This window comes from Coenobita brevimanus, chromosome 91 (genome assembly GCF_032717465.1).
Source record: "Coenobita brevimanus isolate Jiangsu-jjx chromosome 91, ASM3271746v2, whole genome shotgun sequence".
Taxonomy (NCBI): domain Eukaryota; kingdom Metazoa; phylum Arthropoda; class Malacostraca; order Decapoda; family Coenobitidae; genus Coenobita; species Coenobita brevimanus.
Window position 1 is genome coordinate 10,473,032 of NC_137044.1, and position 19,645 is coordinate 10,492,676.

A 19,645-nucleotide genomic window follows, 5' to 3' on the forward strand; every position below is an offset into this window, starting at 1 on the left:
GACCATTGAAGTAGTGATAGAAAAGAGATAAAAATGCAACAGTGCAGCGAAGAGACAGAGGTTGAAGGGAGTCAGTAAGAGGAGGGCAATTAATGAGGTGAAAAGCCTTTGACTCCATATTATTGAGAAGAGCTGTATGTGGGGAGCCCCTCCACACATGAGAGTTGTACTCCACACAGGGGTGGATAAAACCCCTGTATAGAGTCAACAATTGTGCAGGGGTAAAGAAGGAACGGAGTCGGCTTAGCACACCCAATCTCTTGGAAGCAGATTTTACAAGAGATGTAATATGATCTTTCCAAGATAAGTCCCGAGTAAATGAAACCCCAAGCATGTTCAAGGATGATGCAGGATTAAGCTGAATATTATTAACCATTAATGGGTATACCTGTGGAAGATTTTGTCGGGTTGATAGGTGGAAAAACAGTCTTTGAAGCATTAAAAACAACCAGATTATTCTTACCCCAGTTAGAGATACGAGCCAAGTCAGACATTAGGTGTGCCATAGCCTCATCCCTTGTTTGTTGAAGTAACTGCTGAGATGGATGTTGCAGGAATCGAATGGAAAAGTGAAGGGTGGAGTTATCAGCGTATGAGTGGATACGGTTAGATGTACAGGTTGGAAGGTCATTGATGAATAAAAGGAAGAGAGTTGGTGATAGGACAGAGCCCTGAGGAACACCACTGTTAATATATCTAGGAGGAGAACGAAGGCTGTCTACAACAGCGACTATAGAATGACCAGAAAGGAAGCTAGAGATGAAGGCACAGATAGAAGGATAGAAACCATAAGAGGGCAGTTTGGAAATTAAGATTTATGCCAGACTCGATCAAAAGCCTTTGAGATGTCAAGTGCAATGGCAAAACTTTCGCCAAAGTCCCGAAAGGAGGATGACCAGGAGTCTGAAAGGTAGGTGAGAAGATCGCCTGTGGAGCGTCCCTGACGGAACCCATACTGACGATCAGAAAGATGGTTGTGATAGGAAAGATGCTTTAAAATTTTTCTATTAAGAACAGACTCGAAAACTTTTGAAATACAGGATGTTAAAGCAATTGGACGATAGTTAGAGGGCTTGGAATGGTCACCCTTCTTTGAGACTGGCTGAATGAGAGCAAACTTCCAGTAAGAAGGAAAGGTACAAGTTGATAGACAAAGGCAAAAGAGTTTGCCTAGGTGGGGTGTAAGCAAAGAAGCACAGTTCTTGAGAACAACAGGAGGGACTCCATCAGGCCCATATGCCTTATTAGTATTGAGGCCTGTAATGGCAGAAAATACATCAGCTGAAGAAATTTTAATGTCAGCCATGAGGAAGTCAATGCAAAATTTGACTTATCGAGAAACAGAGATGGGACCCCAAGAGTGTAGCTCATTTCCTGTACATCACAACTTGGTGATACAACTAGGTAAATACACACACACACACACACACACACACACACACACACACACACACACACAACAAGAGGACACGGAATGAAATTGAAAAAGTCAAGCTGCTTGAAGGATATCAAGAAATATAGCTTTCCTTACAGAAGTATAGATTTATGGAATAGCCTGGACAAAGAGATCATCCAGTCTAAAAACTTAAACGAGTTTAAAGCTAAATTTGACTTACTGAGAAACAGCGATGGGAACCCACGAGCATAGCACATTTCGTGTGTATCTCAATTAGGTATATTGGGTAAATACATAAGTATTTGGAACGACTTACACAAAAAGGTGGTGCAGGAGTAAAACATTTATGTGTGTAAAAGTAAACTAGATAAATGTGGATATGGAGACAGGACAACATGAGCATCGCTCAATTCCTGTATACTACAAATAGGTAAATACAAATAGGTAAAATAGGTAAATACACACACACACACACACACACACACAGCTCCATCCAAAGCAAAACCAAAGTAAAAGATAAAATGCAATCCAATAAGGATGAAGGAATCCTTTATACACTAGAGAAAGATATTTGTGAAGCACTAAATAAGAATTTCCAATTAGTTATTACAAAAGAAACTGATTTTGAGAGGGATGATATGCAACATGCATGCCTAAACATATTACCAGATATACATATATCAGAAAAAGAAATACAGGAAGAGTTAAGTAAATTAGACAAAGGAAATGCAAATGGTCCAGACGAAATTTCATGCTGGGTGCTACATGAATGTGCATAGGAGTTAAGTAGACCATTATCTTTAATATTCAAGGAATTCTTGGGTCAATGTAAATTACCTGATATTTGGAAGAAAGAAAACATTGTTCCCTTATTCAAGAAAGGGAATAAACAAAATCCACTCTACTACCAACCAGTATCACTAACCAGTGTTGTAGGTAAGATACTGGAAAAGCTGATAAGAAAAGTTTGGGTAAACCAGCTAGAAGAACACAATATGATAACAGAAAAGCAATTTGGTTTCAGAAAGGGAAAATCATGTTACTAATCTATTAAGCTACTATGACAGAGTTGCAGAAACATTACAGAAAAGAAAAGGATGGGTGGACAGTATCTATCTAGATTTCAAGAAAGCATTTGAGAGAGTACCGCACCAAAGACTTTTATGGAAAATCAAGGAGGAATCTGAGGCAAACTGTGCTGTTAGATGCAAGATTTTCTGAGAGAAAGGAAAAGAGAACAGTACTATGGGATATTACTCATCATGGAGGGAAGTGACTAGCGGAGTTCCACAGGGCTCAGTGCTGGCACCAATTATGTTTTTAGTGTATATAAATGACACAGATAGTAACACTGGGAATAAAAGCTATTTCAATATGATTGCTGATGATGCAAAAATACAGAGGAGAATAACTAACACAGACACTTTTAAAGAGCTACAACTAACACAGACACTTTTAAAGAGCTACAAGAAGAATTAAATAAACTTCATGAATGGAGTAATACATGGCAAATGGAATTCAATGTGGACAAGTGTCATGTAATCAAGTTTGGTAAAAGTGGGAAAAGACCAGATTGGGATTATAAGTTACGAAGTAAAACCCTACACATATCAGAAAGAGAGAAGGACTTAGGTGTGATTATCAATAACAGACTATCTCCAGCTGACCACATAAGTGAGAAGGTACGGAACATGTATACACTGCTTCCAAATATGAGAATTGCATTCACATACATAAATGAAGACATGCTGAGAAAGATAATAACATCTTTCATCACACTAACCCTGGAGTATGCATCAGTAGTCTGGAATCCTCATCTCAAAAAACACAAAGAGAAGATTGAAAAAGGTCAAAGGGCCACTACCAGATGGGTACCAAGCTTAAGGGATCTAAGCTATGAAGAAAGACTAAAAAAACTGAATCTGCCAACACTACAGGAGAGAAGTAAAAGAGGAGACATGATTATGCTATATAATGCACATCAGGGAAGAAATAAACATAAATGAATATATAACCTATGGGGATGCATCAGCAAGAGGACACTGCAAAAAGTTGCGTAAAAAGAGAGGTGATAAAGACATAAGGAAATTTAGTTTCCCAAATAGGGCAACTGATCAGAATGCACTACTGAATGAAATAGTGTGTGCCAAAACAATTCATAAATTTAAGGAGATGTATGATGCAAATAGTGGTAGGTGGTGGTGACCATCATCCAGTCACTTGAAGTAGTGCTGCCTACTTCTTCCTTAGCTTTTATCATTTTTTTTTTTCTGTGCCTGCTCTCCTCTCTTCCTATTTCTCCCATCTTTCTTGTCACTTCTTATTGCTTTTCTTTCCTTTACAGGTGGTTTTACATTGAGTGACAAGGCAAATGGTTTCCTGTAAGCCATGAGACCATTTACAATGCTGGGTGATAACCATATAACCAAACCACATGCGCTCCCTACGTGTCAACAAGTGGGTTGGTGGAGGGTTAGTGCCCTTCTCCATAAAACAAATAACTCAAAGTCAATGGCCACCCCTTAAGGGATTATGGCATCTGGCAGAAGATAGATAGATAGATATGATGAAAATGGTTTATGACACGGGACAGTACGAGCTTGACTCATTCCTGTAAAGATACAATTAGGTAAGAACACACACACACAGACACACAGACACACACACACACACACACACACACACACACACACACACACACACACAAACACACTTGCACAAAGATCATTCAAAACTTTGGCCCTATACCAGAGGGATGAGTTTTACAAACTTTTTGCTGTGTAGGAATTTCACTTACAGAAGTTTCATTATTAATGAGCTGATAAATAACAGGTTTTCTTCACCTAAGGTTAGCTGTGATTTATTATAAAGTTTCTTTGAAGTCAGAAATTGCTATTATTATTACTTTTTTTACTTTCATTACCTCAGTCATGAACCAGATACAAATCACATAAAGCTGTTTCACTTAATGTAGAATTATGTGTGCATACATCCTAGACTTTTTACATGAAGATTGATTGCATGGACTACCCAATAACCTAGTGCTACATGCAAATATGACACATACAAAGCTAATTCAATAATATTTAGTAATAATTCTGAAGAGTGATACGGTAGACAAAGGCACATACAGTACAAACATATGCAGCCAAAGACTTACAGGACACAAGGTCGAAGCACTTGCGATCATCAGCTGCAGGTTTGACCTGACATGTGAGGAGGGGAACTGTGACAGGAATTTTGTTTTCATCAGAGTGGCGAATATATAGGACACTATCACGTACCTCACATCTTCTCTTCTGCCACACCTTACGCATCTTGCCTGGTGAATAATGGAAAAAAAAATCATCATCATCATTATCAAATCTTTACCACTTCATCAAAAATTGCCAGACACATCTTGTCTACTGTGAGGAAAAAATATGTTACAAGTCTATATAATGATTCACATTTTGTCTAGAAATCTTACCAAGGATAAGAAAATGGATATATAAATCAGTCCCGTACTAACCTTCTGATTTCTTATACAGATATCCTGTTTTTGTGGTACCATGGATTTTGTTGCCTTGTGCTGGATGTAGTTGGTATCCTGAAGGCCCACTTCCACTCTGTAATGAAGTAAGTATCAACCCCTTGCCGCTGGCAGATGATTATATCTGACGTGAAACTGGAGGGCGGAGGACACCAAGTGTCGGATATAACTGCAAGTGTTTTCGTACCACAGTTTGAAGTGGCTACCACTTGAACCAAAGAGTAGGGATAGACTCTCACCACCAGAGGTAAGCACACCTCAGTCATCTCTGTGATGCTGACAAGGTTCTCTTAAACCTCTTATCCAATTCTGCTCCCATCTCACACGGATTCCTTGCCTCATCCACCCCTGCTAAGCCTCTTTCCAAGGATACTAGGAAAGGGCTCAGTGATAGTGCCATAGGGTGTGCCTTGGATGCAACTGTGTCTAGTTTATCTAGTAATGGAGAAGTTATCACATTGAGGGCAAAGTGAAAGTCTGGGCCACGCGAATATGCACGAATACATCCTGCCTCACGTGTGAAAAATTATGTCTCTTCTTCTCGTCCTTACTCATCGATGTGACCACCTATATACCTGGGGATGCTTTTATTCACAAGAAAAAGAGTTGTTGAGTAATACAGTTCTTAATTTGTTTCCCTAACTGTTGTACTTTCTGAGATATAAATGTTTGAAAACAAGCAATTTTGGGAAAATTGGCTGTACTGAGAGGGCAACCATGTTTTCGTTTTTTTTTAAAGGCTCCAACATGCTTGCATGTGTCAGCCTTGGTCACCTAATGGCGGCTCTCCACGCTGCACGATCCATTGCAGCCTCCCTGTTCAGTCCCTTAACCCTAAGGTCACACTTAATGACCTCGTCCCATGTCTTTCTCGGTCTACCCCTCATAGCCCCACCCCCAATATTAACACTTCTCACCTTCCCCACCCAATTATCACCCCCCATCCTCTCCACATGTCCAAACCACCTCAATCTACCTCTCCTCATCACAACACCAATACACTCCAGTCCCATCCTACCTCTCAACTCTTCCATTGTAAACCCAGCCCCTCCAGGTACAGTATTAATAGCCCAGCATCTAGGGGTTAATGTCTGACAACTCTGGGTTTAATTACGTCAAATTATAGTCTTTAAATTTAAAATTTCTAAATGTTTACTGGAGGTTTCTTCACAAACTTAAGTGGCAACCTGGGTCAAGCAGAAAATGTGGTGGTTGAGTAATTGAAAGAATGGGTAGTGAACTGGGCGACTGCAACTTAAACATCAGCTGTAATTTGTCAATTTTAAGTTTATTAATATTCCACACAATCATTCAAAGGTGCTGAGAAGGAACCTACACACAGTGGTACTGTGTACCAAGGGTAGAGTGAAGGAGCTGTGGTATCCATCCAGGAGCCAAACCTCCTCATATTTCCCTGTAATTTGCCATGGCAAAGGACTCACTTCTGAACCTGGCAAAGCAGTGCTGTCTACCATAAATGGGTACTGAATCCCAACCTGGTGTACACAATGTACTGTACCTGTAGGATGGCCCTACAGAAGCAGCTGTTTACCTGTGGTCAATGGGTCAGCATTGCCAGACAGACTGGGGTTCAGCAACAACAATAACAACAACAATCCTTCAAAACTATAAATTCTGCATGCTACTGTTATTTCCTTCTTCCTCCAGAGATGCAGATTACAGAATTCCTCCACCTGTTCAATAAAAAAAGAACATGTATTCCATCTCTGGCAAGAAGGAGCTGGGCATATCTGGATAAGAAGGAAAAGAATGACCAATTGCTCACCCGAATGACATTACGTAAGCATAAAATTCCAATCACTTTGTGAATGTAAACCCCTGTGGACCTTATCTAGTTGAATCAGTGTCTTTAACCCACCAGAACACTAGGCATCCATTTGGTTTTATGGTTACTAATCAATGTAGTAAATGGTTTCTTGGTCTACAAAACCACCATTTGGCTTGTCACTAACTGCTGTGTCAACTGAAGGTAGAACCACATTAAGAGAACAGATGATGAGTATCTCCATCCATCATAACCAAGCTAATAATATACTTCATAGTTACTGTGAAATTTGGTGCTGTTGAGGTTTGCCTTCATGTGGTGGCACCAATATACCAATATAACTGAGTGGCTTCTTTGTCCAGTTAGCTTACACAAAAATCCTTCACCTCCCTCCCTGATCCAAAAAGGGGGATGGTGGACTGCCGGAGAAGGGCAGATTCAGCCTGCAGTCTACAAGGTTTACATTCCAGATGACCTATTACTGCTATTGCTGTTATTGTGAAACTTCTTTGTGCATTTGTAAACATAAAAAAAAACTGACTTGACTTTCAACTCTAGTACCACTGCCACTATTACATGGCAAGGCTATATGCCAGTCCAGAAGTAGTAAAGTCTAGGTAAAAATGAATCTGTCAAAGCATCTGAACAATTTTATTTTTTTTCATTCATGAAAGAGATTTAGAAACTAGTGAGCTGTTCAAAACCAGATGAAATTGTTTCTTTTTATTGTTACCTCTTGCAGAAAATCTTATAAAACATCAGTGTATTTATTGAGGATGAGGAAAAAAGACTATCACTTTCCTGAAGTGAAGCTTGGACCTTGTTGGAGGGACACAAATCAAGAGTGAGAGCAATGGAAATAAGTTGTCCGAAAGAAGCATGTGAAGTCACATGGAGAGACAGACTGACAAATGAGCAAGTGAAGGAGCATTGTGGTGTGGATGTGGATGTGACAGGAAGCATTAGGAGAAACACACTGAGGTGGTTAGGCCATGTGGAGAGGATGGAGAGCGAGAGACTGACAAGGAAATTGTATGTGAGTGAGGTGGAGGGGGGAAGAGGGAAGGGGAGGGCAAGGATGAGATGGAGGGATGGAGTGGAGAAGGTATGAGAGAGAAGGGGATGTGAGCTGGGAGCAGGGCAGCAACATGGCGGGGGACAGGGTGACATGGAGGCAATTTGCTTGTGGCCACCCCTTACAGGATTAAGGTGTCTGGCAATAGATAGATATTTGTAATCCCAGGCATTCTGACCTCTGGCTTAACCTCTGCCGACAGTGAATTGCTGATAATCTTGCGTGTAGCCAACAAGTGCCGGCGCTCCTCCTCCTGGCGGTGTCGAACATCTCGTAGCCGTTCACTCAGCTCACTTACATAAGTACCAAAGTGTGCCCATGTCTTCATGCCCTCTTCAAAGTACCTGACAACATACATCAGAGTTGTACATATAGGTGTAATGAATAGATGACTGAATTTAACCTTTTTAAAACTTTATACAGTGATTCCTTGTTTACCATGCATTTGTTTTTCACCATAATGTTGTTTATTAACAGAGGAACGCTCTTCACATAACACCACTGCTTACCGGGTATGATTAAATGGTTTAGAGTTGAAACAATTAATAATAGCATCCATCCATCCATCATCCAATCCTACATTGCCCCATGAGGAGCGTAGCAGCTCGGGGCTAGGCAGTTGGTCCTGACATTTAAGATGAGAATGATCAGCCTCACTCATCCCTCAGTGGCATTACGTGAGCAATGAACCCCAACCATCCCTTGGATATAAACCTTCACCGGCTGAATCTAACTGGAGCAAAATAATTACATACTAAACCACCAGGTGCCAAAATTTGGTTATATGGTTACCAACCAGTGTAGTAAATGGTTTCCTTGTGTACAGGAAACCATTTGGCTTGTCACTCAGCGTAGAGTCACTCACAGGCAGAAGGAAAAGGAAAGAATGAAGGAAAGAAAGACAGATAAGGGAGTGTAAAGTCATCCATAGGCAGAAGGATGAGGAAAGACTGAAGGAAAGAACGACAGAAGAGGATGGAAGGAAAGAAGGATGGAAGAGAGGAAAGGGCAGACAGCCGAGAGCAGAACTACATCAAGTGAGTGGATGGTGAGTGCATTTATCTCAAAATATCAGTAATTTCTTTGAAAATGTACAGCATATATTTTGCCAATAAGAAAAACTGTTGAAAAGAACTTTGAGAATGTAAGGTTTAATAAGCTATAAACTTAATGCAGAGATTAATAGATATCTACTGATACCCTGCACAAGATACAGGCAGTCCTTATTATAGGTCATGGACGTGTTTCAAAGTATCATACTTGTCCCACAATACTAGTACTGTACAATAAACAGAAGGACTCTGGCATACAAGCTTTATAGGGAGGACTGGAACAGTAATAGAAAAAAAATTCTGTAAATTATTTTCAATCTGACAACAAAAAAGAATGATAAAAGCAATATATAACAAGGACTTAACTGTATCTGAATGTTCAAGCAACAAACATGTTCTCACTTACTTGCAGTATGCATGGTAGTACTCCACCAGCTTTTGTAAGAATTCTACGCCCTTTTTGGTTTTTATTTCATTAACTTTTATTAGGTACTGTAAAAAAAAAAAGAAAGAAAGAAATAAAAGATGTTTCATGGTCTTATGCACAGCTTTGTGACAATACAATTTATAAATACATATGAGTATTTAGTAAGTCCTGAAGCTAACGATCAATATGGATGGAGTATATAGACAGCATGATTCAAATTCAAAACAGTGTATTCCTCTAGTTGTCTTACATCACACATCTGAAGCTGAAAATTCTTCCGTTCTCTACTCATTTCCTCGGCTACTTCTGCAGCGTCTACCTCTATTTTGAAGAAGCCAGCTTCTTTGGCCTGAAATACAAAAGAGGCAAAATTGTATTTGAACGGTTAACCAAATATGTCTTTTAAACAATGCAAGCTTCCTCTCAAAAAGTGTTAAGCATTACTGCAATGAATAAGAAAGTGGTAAAAACCAGTTTTACAAATAAATCTGGACCACAGCCTTTTCGTGCGCATTAACATTATGTCGACATTACAGATACCACTGACCATGCTAACATGTGTAGGTCTTATCACCCAATGGACCCTCTCCGAGCATTGCAATCTTGAGTCACTTCCCTGCTCAATTCCTACCCTGTGGTCTCCATGTAGTGCCTTAATCTATACATTCTCATCTGCCTATGGATACTCTTCCTATCACATTCATACTTGTGACCCTCCTGAACTATTACGAAGATTTTAGTGCCTGGAATATATGCCTCCACCTTTTTGGCTTCCTTCACTCTTTTTGCATCTCAGTAGCAACTCAGATGCAGTATTAAGTAATGGTAACAGCATGCAGGTACACTGCATATCAGCATATCTTACAGTCTGATGATGCAATAAATGAGATGAGAGGGAGTGCCCAGGCAATGCTGAATGCTATGTCAAAGTTCTTGAACTTCAATGAAATCTTTATAGGTTTCAAGGTGATTAGGTTAAGGGGTGCCTCATATACTGTAGGTTCTAGTACTACACTTAACCAAAAAGGCACTAAACTCCTCAAGTCTGCAAATGAGGTTTTTACTCTTGATATCTTATCAATAGCATTGGCATTTATGAAGGCTTAAATTCAGGAGCACTAACTTTTGGAAATAAGTCAGAAACACCATAAAGATGCTACACTCTTATAAAAAAAAAAAAAAGTCTGGTTCACAGATCTTTTTAAGATAACCCAAATTCTATAACCCAGCATTAAAATGCATTGCACACTTATGGTGATGGCAAATATAAATTACTAGGACACAAACCCATTTCTGGCAATGCTCCTAAGGGGTAGTCTCCCCATCTACTTGTTTTTCCCCATGGACCCATTTCCGCCCCACAAACTCATTTTCCTCCATGAACAATTTCCCCTCCCTTTTCACCAATTTCTCCCCATGCAGCTATTTTCCCCTTGGACCTATTTCCCCCTTAGACTTTCAGTATTTTCTCCCATGGACCTATTTTTCTCCTATGGACCTATTATTTTATATTTATGAATACATTTTTGAACTATGACCTATTTTTCCACTTTGGATCAGTTTTTCCACCTTGGACCTAATGTCCCCCTTGGAACTACAGTATTACCCTCCTTGGGCCTATTTCCCCCATGGGTCTATCCTCCCTTTATGGATTTTCCTTCTATGATCTATTTGCCTCATGGACCTATTATTCTCCAAGGACCTACTGGTATATTCTCCATGGGGACACACTGAAACTCCACATGAACCTATATCTCCCATGGATCTTTTTTTTTTTTTACCCACTGTACCCATGTTTCCATCGCACCACCCCTGAACATCCACACTGTGCATTGTGCAATTTCCACGCTGTATCTACAGATGCCCTGTTAACTCACCGTACCTTTACATAATGTCGTACCTTAGTTATTTATCATTTGATTATTCATTTTACTCTACTACTTTCTCTTTCAGGTTATTCAAACCTGAATGTAACTTTTCCTTTTCAGTCTTTCAAATAAAATTTCCATGCTGCATTATGGTTTTCTCACTTTTTCCTGCCAGTTTTAACTGGAGGGTTTCGAGGTGGGGGAAGCCTTCCTGCTTTACTATCCTTATCCTTCAGCATGTAGAATTAGATCTCATAGTCACAGTCTAACATGTAACAAACAGCCTCAAAAGGACCATAAGGTCTGTTGCTGTTTGCTTTCCTTTGTATTTCCTTTGTACTGGGACCCATACCCCTAAGAACATATCCCCTGTGGACCTATTTTCCAATGCAGACCAATTCCAGCCATGGATTTATTTGTCCCAAGGACCAAATCCCTAATGGTCCTATTTTTTCCATCCACTCACCTATCCACCCACTAACTCACCAACCGTTATACCTATTCACTCACCAGTGTAGTAAGCCAGTCTCCTGCTTGTCCTCCGAGACGCCACCCACCCATACACACAGTTCACTCACCAACCAACCCCACACAACCCTCCATGCCTGCTCACCCCACCCCATCCTACCCACCCATTCACTCACCCCACCAACCCCAGCCTATCTGCCCTCCATTCATCCCCTCTGCTCACCCACTCCAACCAGTGTGTGCACCCTACCTGCACCATCCCACCCCACCCATTCTACCCTCCCTGCCCATCTACCCCACACAACCATCCACCTCACTCATCTCACCACCCCATCCCACTAACTCAACCCACCTCAATGTTCCACCTACCCATTCACCCACCAACCCACCCTACCCATCCACTTACCAACCTACCCATATGACCAAGCATGGGCCACCAGCAGGACGGCTTGCAAATTTACACACACACACACACACACACACACACACACACACACACACACACACACATACACAGAGCTGCATTTATAAATTAGATTCAGTTATGAATGAACAAATGGTTACAAATCCTCCCTATTAATCTTTCATAAGTAACTGACACCATTAAAGACCACTTCCTCAGTTCGCAGCCTGCCAGGCCACAAATTTAATACCTACTGTACTATTTATCAGAATGGCACATAAAAGTATTCCCTATCATGCTATTATCAAATTATACAAGGCAATACTACTGTACTGTACAAGAAAATGACATTCAACACTAGAATGAGTTACAGATAAAAAATATATGGGAAGAAAGATAATTGTTGAAAACATTTTCATACTCACTTGCTGTTTCATTTCTTTTTCTATTTTTGAGAATTTTGCATCATAAACTTTAAAGGCTTTTTCAAAAGGCTGTTTGAGGTCTCCTTTTGTTCCCTTGAGGTCACCCTTGAGCACACTGTCCAGTGGATGAAGCAGGTTGTTCCGCTGGTTTGTAATCTGAAAAAGAACAATACAGTATAGAAGAATACTATTTTAAAGAGAACATTTCCACTTGTTTAAGAAGGGACAAGGATTCAGACAAGATGAAAGACACTTTTAACTGCTGCACCCCCCACACCTATATCCGCCATCCCAATACACTTGATTTTTTTTTTTAATGTGTGTGACTCTGGGCAAAGGCTTCAGGGCCTATCCTAAGGCCCAGTAGTCCTCCTACACATCTTCACGTCATCACTTCGGTGCTAACACCCACCATCCATACTGAATACAGGCTAAGGTTGTCTCATGCACGATTGTGCTTTGGATATGACTCTCCACCATATCCCAGGCACACCCTAGATTCACATCACACACATCTCAGACACATCCCAGACATGCCCCTGTGGGGCACGTCAGAAATTGATGAAAAGTGCCACACTCACAAAACTCTATGGTTGTAACTTGCCAGGTTTCATCAACCAAGACAGGAGAGTAACTCAGTGAGTGAAGGAATGCTAGTCAGGGATACACACTGGTTTTATACACCCGTGGTTGTGGCAAAAATTATGCAAATCTATTATATCGGTACCAGCCAATCCCACTTTGCCATGTTCAAGATGTATGGGCCTGAGGCTGGGTCAGATAACTCAGTTCATTTACAGGTAGATGACCAGCCTAGTTCCCCTGGTGGCACTACAAGATCGAAAAATCTCCAGTTGCCTCTTCATGACTTAACCCATGGATGGATAGCTGTTACTTCGACTGGGACATTCTAATCACCAAACCACCTGGTGCCTAATAAAACTTCAACAAAAATGCACAACACAGGTCATACCAACTGCTGCAGGAGCTGTGAGTGTTCGCGTATGACGACTGCAAATTTGTGGAAAGCCTCACTGAGCGCCTTGTCTTCTGGCCGACCACCAGTGTCACCCAGCTTCCTCAAGGCATCGCTCATGTCCACTTCTGACCTCACGTACTCTGTCAAGGAGAATATTGCATTAGATTTGTCTGTCTGTATATTAATGGTGTACTATAACTGAGTGTGCGAAGGTGTATGCAGGCCCCTAATAAATGTGTCCTTTAAGGGCTGGGGATGGCAATAATTGTTAGATGCAATTATCCTGTATTCCACATTACAGGGTGTTGTCAGCAACAGCAGAGAAAGATCAGACATGTTCTGTGATCACCGCATACTCCAGAAATTATTGCAAAAAAAATGGGGCCATGTGCACACCTTTCCAATCTCAGTCTTAATATGAGTCCTTAAAAACTAGTGAAACATTTGATAATATACCTCTAATCTCAAGTATTCTCTAAGCAAGGAAATGCGACATCGTACTGAAGTGGTTAAAAAAAGGATAAACTAAGAGAGAAGTACCGTAAATCATAAAGTAGGCGCTTGAGCAGAGGGGGAAAAATATGCACGAAAGAATGGTGCCTGAGAAAAATAGCACAGATTATAAGTGCATTAGAATTGTGCGTGGAAAAAAAAAAAAACAGTGCGGAACATGAATAAAGGAAACATTAAAAAGAAAAAGAAAAAAAAAGGCAGCAACTGAATAACAGAAACATTAAAAAGGAGAGCAGAGTGAAGGACATGAATAAAAGAAAAGATGATGGCGTGAGTCAACCTTGTCCCCTGGAATTTTGGAAAGGAAAATAAAATATAAATGTATCGGAAAAAAAAAAAAAGCGCGCGCGCACGCACGCACGGGCACACGGGCGGGCACACACACACACACACACACACACACACACACACACACACACACACAAAGGAGCACAGCTTTTCTTTGCGAGACTAAGGAGACACACACACACACACACACACACACACACACACACACACACACACACACACACACACACACACACACATGAAGCACAGCATTTCTTTGCGAGATTAAGGACACACACACACACACACACACACACACACACACACACACACACACACACACACACACACACACACACACACAATAGACAGACTAACTTCAGCTGACCACATTAGTGAGAAGGTACGTAACATGTATACATTGCCTGCTAATATGAGAATAGCATTCACATACATAAATGAAGTCATGCTGAGTAAGATAATAACATTATTCATCAGACCAACCATGGAGTATGCATCAGTAGTTTGGAATCCTCATCCCAAAAAACACACAGATAAGACTGAAAAAGTACAAGGGGCAACTACAAGATGGGTACCAAGCCTAAGGGATCTAAGTTACGAAGAAAGGCTAGAAAAATTTGAATCTACCAACACTACACGACAGAAGGAAAAGAGGTGACATGATTATGCTATATAAATGCATCTCAGGGAAAGAGAAAATAGAAATAAATGAATATATAACCAATGGGGAAACATCAGCATGAGGACGCTTCAAAAAACTACATAAAAAGAGGCGATAAAGACGTAAGGAAATACAGTTTCCGAGATAGGACAACTGATTAGTGGAATGCACTTCCGAATGAAATATGTGTGCCAAAACTATTCACAAATTCAAGGACATGTATGATAAAAATGGTTTAATGCATGGGACAGTACGAGCTTGACTAATTCCTGTAAAGATACAATTAGGTAAGAACACACACACACACACACACACACACACACACACACACACACACACACACGAATCACATATTGTCTAAGAAACACACACACACACACACACACACACACACACACACACACACACACACACACACACACACACGAAGCACATCTTGTCTACGAAACACACACACGAAGCACATCTTGTCTACGAAACACACACACACACACACACACACACACACACACACACACACACACACACACACACACACACGAAGCACATCTTGTCTACGAAACACACACACACACACACACACACACACACACACACACACACACGAAGCACATCTTGTCTACGAAACACACACACACACACACACACACACACACACACACGAAGCACATCTTGTCTACGAAACACACACACACACACACACACACACACACACACACACACACACACACGAAGCACATCTTGTCTACGAAACACACACACACACACACACACACACACACACACACACACACACACACACACACACACAGTAATGAAGGTATTAACAGCGTGGGATTTGAACCTGCATTAAGGGGATTACCAACTCAGTATTACGAGCACTAAGCCACACCTCTCATCTTATCTTCCGTTAATACTATGGGATCTGAACCTGTGTTATAAGGATTTAGCGACTCGACATTCTAATCCAGAATTTATATCACCCCTATCAGTAATCTTTATTTTTTCACTACAATGATTTTTCAAAGTTTAATGCTATCACCAAACACTAAACGAGGCATGAGAAGGTGAATGGGGTAGGACAGTCATTAAACGTTAAAAAAAAAAAGGTAAAAAGTGGAAAAAGATGACACAAAAACAAATGGGTATAAAGAATCAGTAAAAAACGAAAAAAAGAGGGAACCTTTAAGTAAAAGGAAAGATCCATTTAAAAAAAAAAAGAACAAAAACATATTATAAGCCAGCAACAGAATAAAATGTAATAGCTAAAAAAAAAAAAAAAAAGACAAGAGATCCATAAAAACAAACGAAAACCTATGATGATAAAAAAGGGGAAAAAAAAAAAACAGTACGAGAAACCTATACAAATTAGTCTATAATAAAAAAGAATATTGAGTAAATGAGATATTCGTAAAAGACAAACGTGTGAAAGCCTATGACACAAAAAATATTGGAAAAAACTAAGTAAACGAAGATACCTATGAAAGCAAATTAGAGCCTATACTAAAAAAGAAAATCGAGTCTGAGTGACCAGTAAAAATAAAAAAAAGTGACTATAATGGATGTGATTTACCTTGTCCCGTGGAATGCATCACCTTCACGACTTTCTTCATCTTCGCCAGCCCCTCTCGGTCTCGATCCAGGCCCTGCAGTGAAAAAGAGAACCATTAATGTCGGGGATGTGGAAGGGAAGAGAGGTATGTTTTATTTACTGCTGAATGTGGGGTTGAGACTTCAGGATATTTCTCTCTCTCTCTCTCTCTCTCTCTCTCTCTCTCTCTCTCTCTCTCATACACACACACATTCACGGGGAGACACCTAGGGCCTGTTTAACTCCAGTAACACGTTCTGATATATATATATATATATATATATATATATATATATATATATATATATATATATATATATATATATATATATATATATATATATATATATATATATATATATATATATATATATATATATATATATATATATATATATATATATATATATATATATATATATATATATATGTGTGTGTGTGTGTGTGTGTGTGTGTGTGTGTGTGTGTGTGTGTGTGTGTGAGGTGTAGTGTAATAAAACCCCAGACAGCAACAAGAACAATAACCATCATTAACATTGAACAATATCATCATCACTATCAACATCATCACAACATCAATCCACCAACCCATCCGTCCATATTCCTTTTCTATAAACGGAACAACATCATAAAAACAACAAGAAAAACAACATCCACCACCCACACAGTGTCATTCATAATCCAGTCACGAACATCTTACTCACCAACATCCTCATCCACCACCCACATGACAATATTCATTCCACCCACACCTACATTCACAAGGATACACTTATTCATTCCACCCTTATACGCATCTACCACCCACAAGGCTATACTTCCTCCCACCCACACGTACCACCCACATGCCTACACCTATTTCATTCCACCTTCACTCTCTCTACCATCCACAAGGCTATTCATTCCATTCTCACCTTCACCCACACCTACACCCCTTACCCATAAGGTTATACTTATTCCATCCTCACTCACACCACCTGCACCTTCACCCACACCCACACCCTCATCCCCACACACACCTACCCCCATTACTCACAAGGTTATACTTATTCATTCCATCCTCACTCACACCACCACACCCTCACCCATACCCACACCCACGCCCACATCCTCATCCCCACCTCCACCCTTACCCACATCCACACCCGCACCCACACCCACACTCACTGTCCTCCTCATTTCCATCCTCACCTACACTCATACACCCACACCCACTATCCTTACTCTTTCCATAAACACCAATAATATCAAGATCAACAACACCAGGACTCCACCACCCAACTAATTACGGGACGGCAGGTTTTCAAAAGACTTCACACGTATCTTATCTCCCGCCATAAGGATGAATAGCAAGACCTGCCTAATCAACGAGGTAGATTCAGTAAACAAACATGCGATCACCGCCGTGTAGAACCGGACTTCGCTTAATGCCGGAAGGACAGGGGACGGACAGTATAGAATGCCATCACGTTTCTTAGTCTTCCGGGGGGAGGGGGAAATCGCACTAATGAGGCAAAGACTATACCGTATGCTGTTTTGTAAATTTCCGTCTTGCTTCAATGTCATGTTTCTCACCGTACAGTAGATTCGTTAACTCTGTAATACGGTTGTTATTTTTTGTACCTCATTCTCGCTACTTCTGTATGATTCAACTTCTGGCCACACCTCTTGTAGTGAAAGGATTAATGAAGGCTATATCGAACATCTTTCCGTTTGAAAAACTTGCAGCTGAATAAAATCGTCTGGGGATAGCAAGAATAAAGGAGAAAATACTCCGAACCAATACCCTGTCGAGGCTAATATTCGCTGAGTACAGAAATATCCCATGTCTACTTTTCTTCCTTCAAAACAATCTCTGAGTTACGAAAGAAAAATTGTCACAATTGGAAATTTCAGTGCTGCCTTATCTCTTACTAAGTCTCTGATAAGAAACCCCCTTGGACACTCCTCTTATCCTGAGCATGTGGAGGGACGGTCGTGCCTTTAGTGACGTTGCCTGGCCCTTACACAAAATTAATTTTTCTTGACTATTAACTTTTGGCTCTTTTACGAGGCAAGTTAAGCGAAGCTGCTTGTACTTAAACTCTTACATATAACTATTTAGCACGTTTATAAAACTTCAGTCCAACTGCATTAGCTACTTATAATATTCAGAATGAATTTTATTTTGACATTACTTTTACGTCGACAAATAAGAAGTTGAAATTCAAATAAGCAAACCTACTGAAACACCTAATTCGACCTTAGCTGAAAAGTATGAAATCTGAATTCGGTGCCAGTCATGAAATACTGAAATCCGTAAACGTCATTTATCATCAGAACTCCACTTTCAAAAGCCCGCGTTCCTGCCGAGTTGGTAAAGAGCCGATATTTGTGTATTGTCGAAATCTCCAGGCCGATGTTTATTACCCGCGTTCGGTCGGTCAAACATGGCGCAGGGTTGGGCTTCCCACAATCCCCTAAACCACAAATAATCCCCATCGCACACATGTTCCCACCGGATTACAAGAAGAGTTATGGTGGCAGCTGTTTATATACCGGTGTTTGTATCTTGCTCTGCCGATCATATGCTCAGTTTTCCCTCTTCCAGTAAGATTAAAAAATTCTGCGTTTTCCTTGACCAAAGAGATATAAAAATGCTGAGTTAAATCCCTCTTCCAACGAGACCAAAACACTGCGTTATGTTCATCTTCTAATGAGACCAAAATATTGCGTAAGTCCTCTTCCAGTGAGACCAGTTGCGTTAATTTCCTCTTCCAGTGAGACCATATTAATGCGCAAAATAAATCGATGTACTAGAAATCTGATTTTTTCTTTGAGGTTGTTAAACATTATTACACCGGCAACCTAAAATTCTGATGGACTTCCGTTGATTAATGGTTACTGTTACCAGGGAGGGGGGAGGGGGAGGGGGAGGGGAAAGGGGGAGGGGGAGGGGGAGGGGGAGGGGTAGGAGAAAGGGGGAGAGGGAGGGGGAGGGGTAGGAGAAAGGGGGAGAGGGAGGGGGAGGGGAAAGGGGGAGAGGGAGGGGGAGGGGGAGGGGAAAGGGGGAGAGGGAGGGGAAGGGGTAGGGGGTACTATAGAGGCGAAGAATAATGAAGGGTTGAGAAGCGGGACTGGCTGAGGTGTAAGGAATCTAAACCACTTCCGTTAACACCTTTACCATCCCCCCCCCTCTCTC

General features: G+C 40.7%; 1 protein-coding gene across 1 annotated transcript in view; it reads right to left on the reverse strand.

Moving 5' to 3' along the window:
* Asap (ArfGAP domain of ASAP) overlaps nucleotides 1-19,645 on the reverse strand; it is a 225,044-nt gene that overhangs the window by 80,860 nt on the left and 124,539 nt on the right. The window contains exons 2-9 of the mRNA XM_080281948.1: nucleotides 16,447-16,519; nucleotides 13,406-13,551; nucleotides 12,433-12,588; nucleotides 9,519-9,617; nucleotides 9,248-9,333; nucleotides 7,968-8,133; nucleotides 4,908-5,004; nucleotides 4,557-4,718 (exon numbers count right to left, since the gene is read on the reverse strand). Of these exons, the coding sequence (XP_080138074.1) occupies nucleotides 4,557-4,718; nucleotides 4,908-5,004; nucleotides 7,968-8,133; nucleotides 9,248-9,333; nucleotides 9,519-9,617; nucleotides 12,433-12,588; nucleotides 13,406-13,551; nucleotides 16,447-16,519 (985 nt within the window). The remainder of the gene's footprint in view (nucleotides 1-4,556; nucleotides 4,719-4,907; nucleotides 5,005-7,967; nucleotides 8,134-9,247; nucleotides 9,334-9,518; nucleotides 9,618-12,432; nucleotides 12,589-13,405; nucleotides 13,552-16,446; nucleotides 16,520-19,645) is intronic.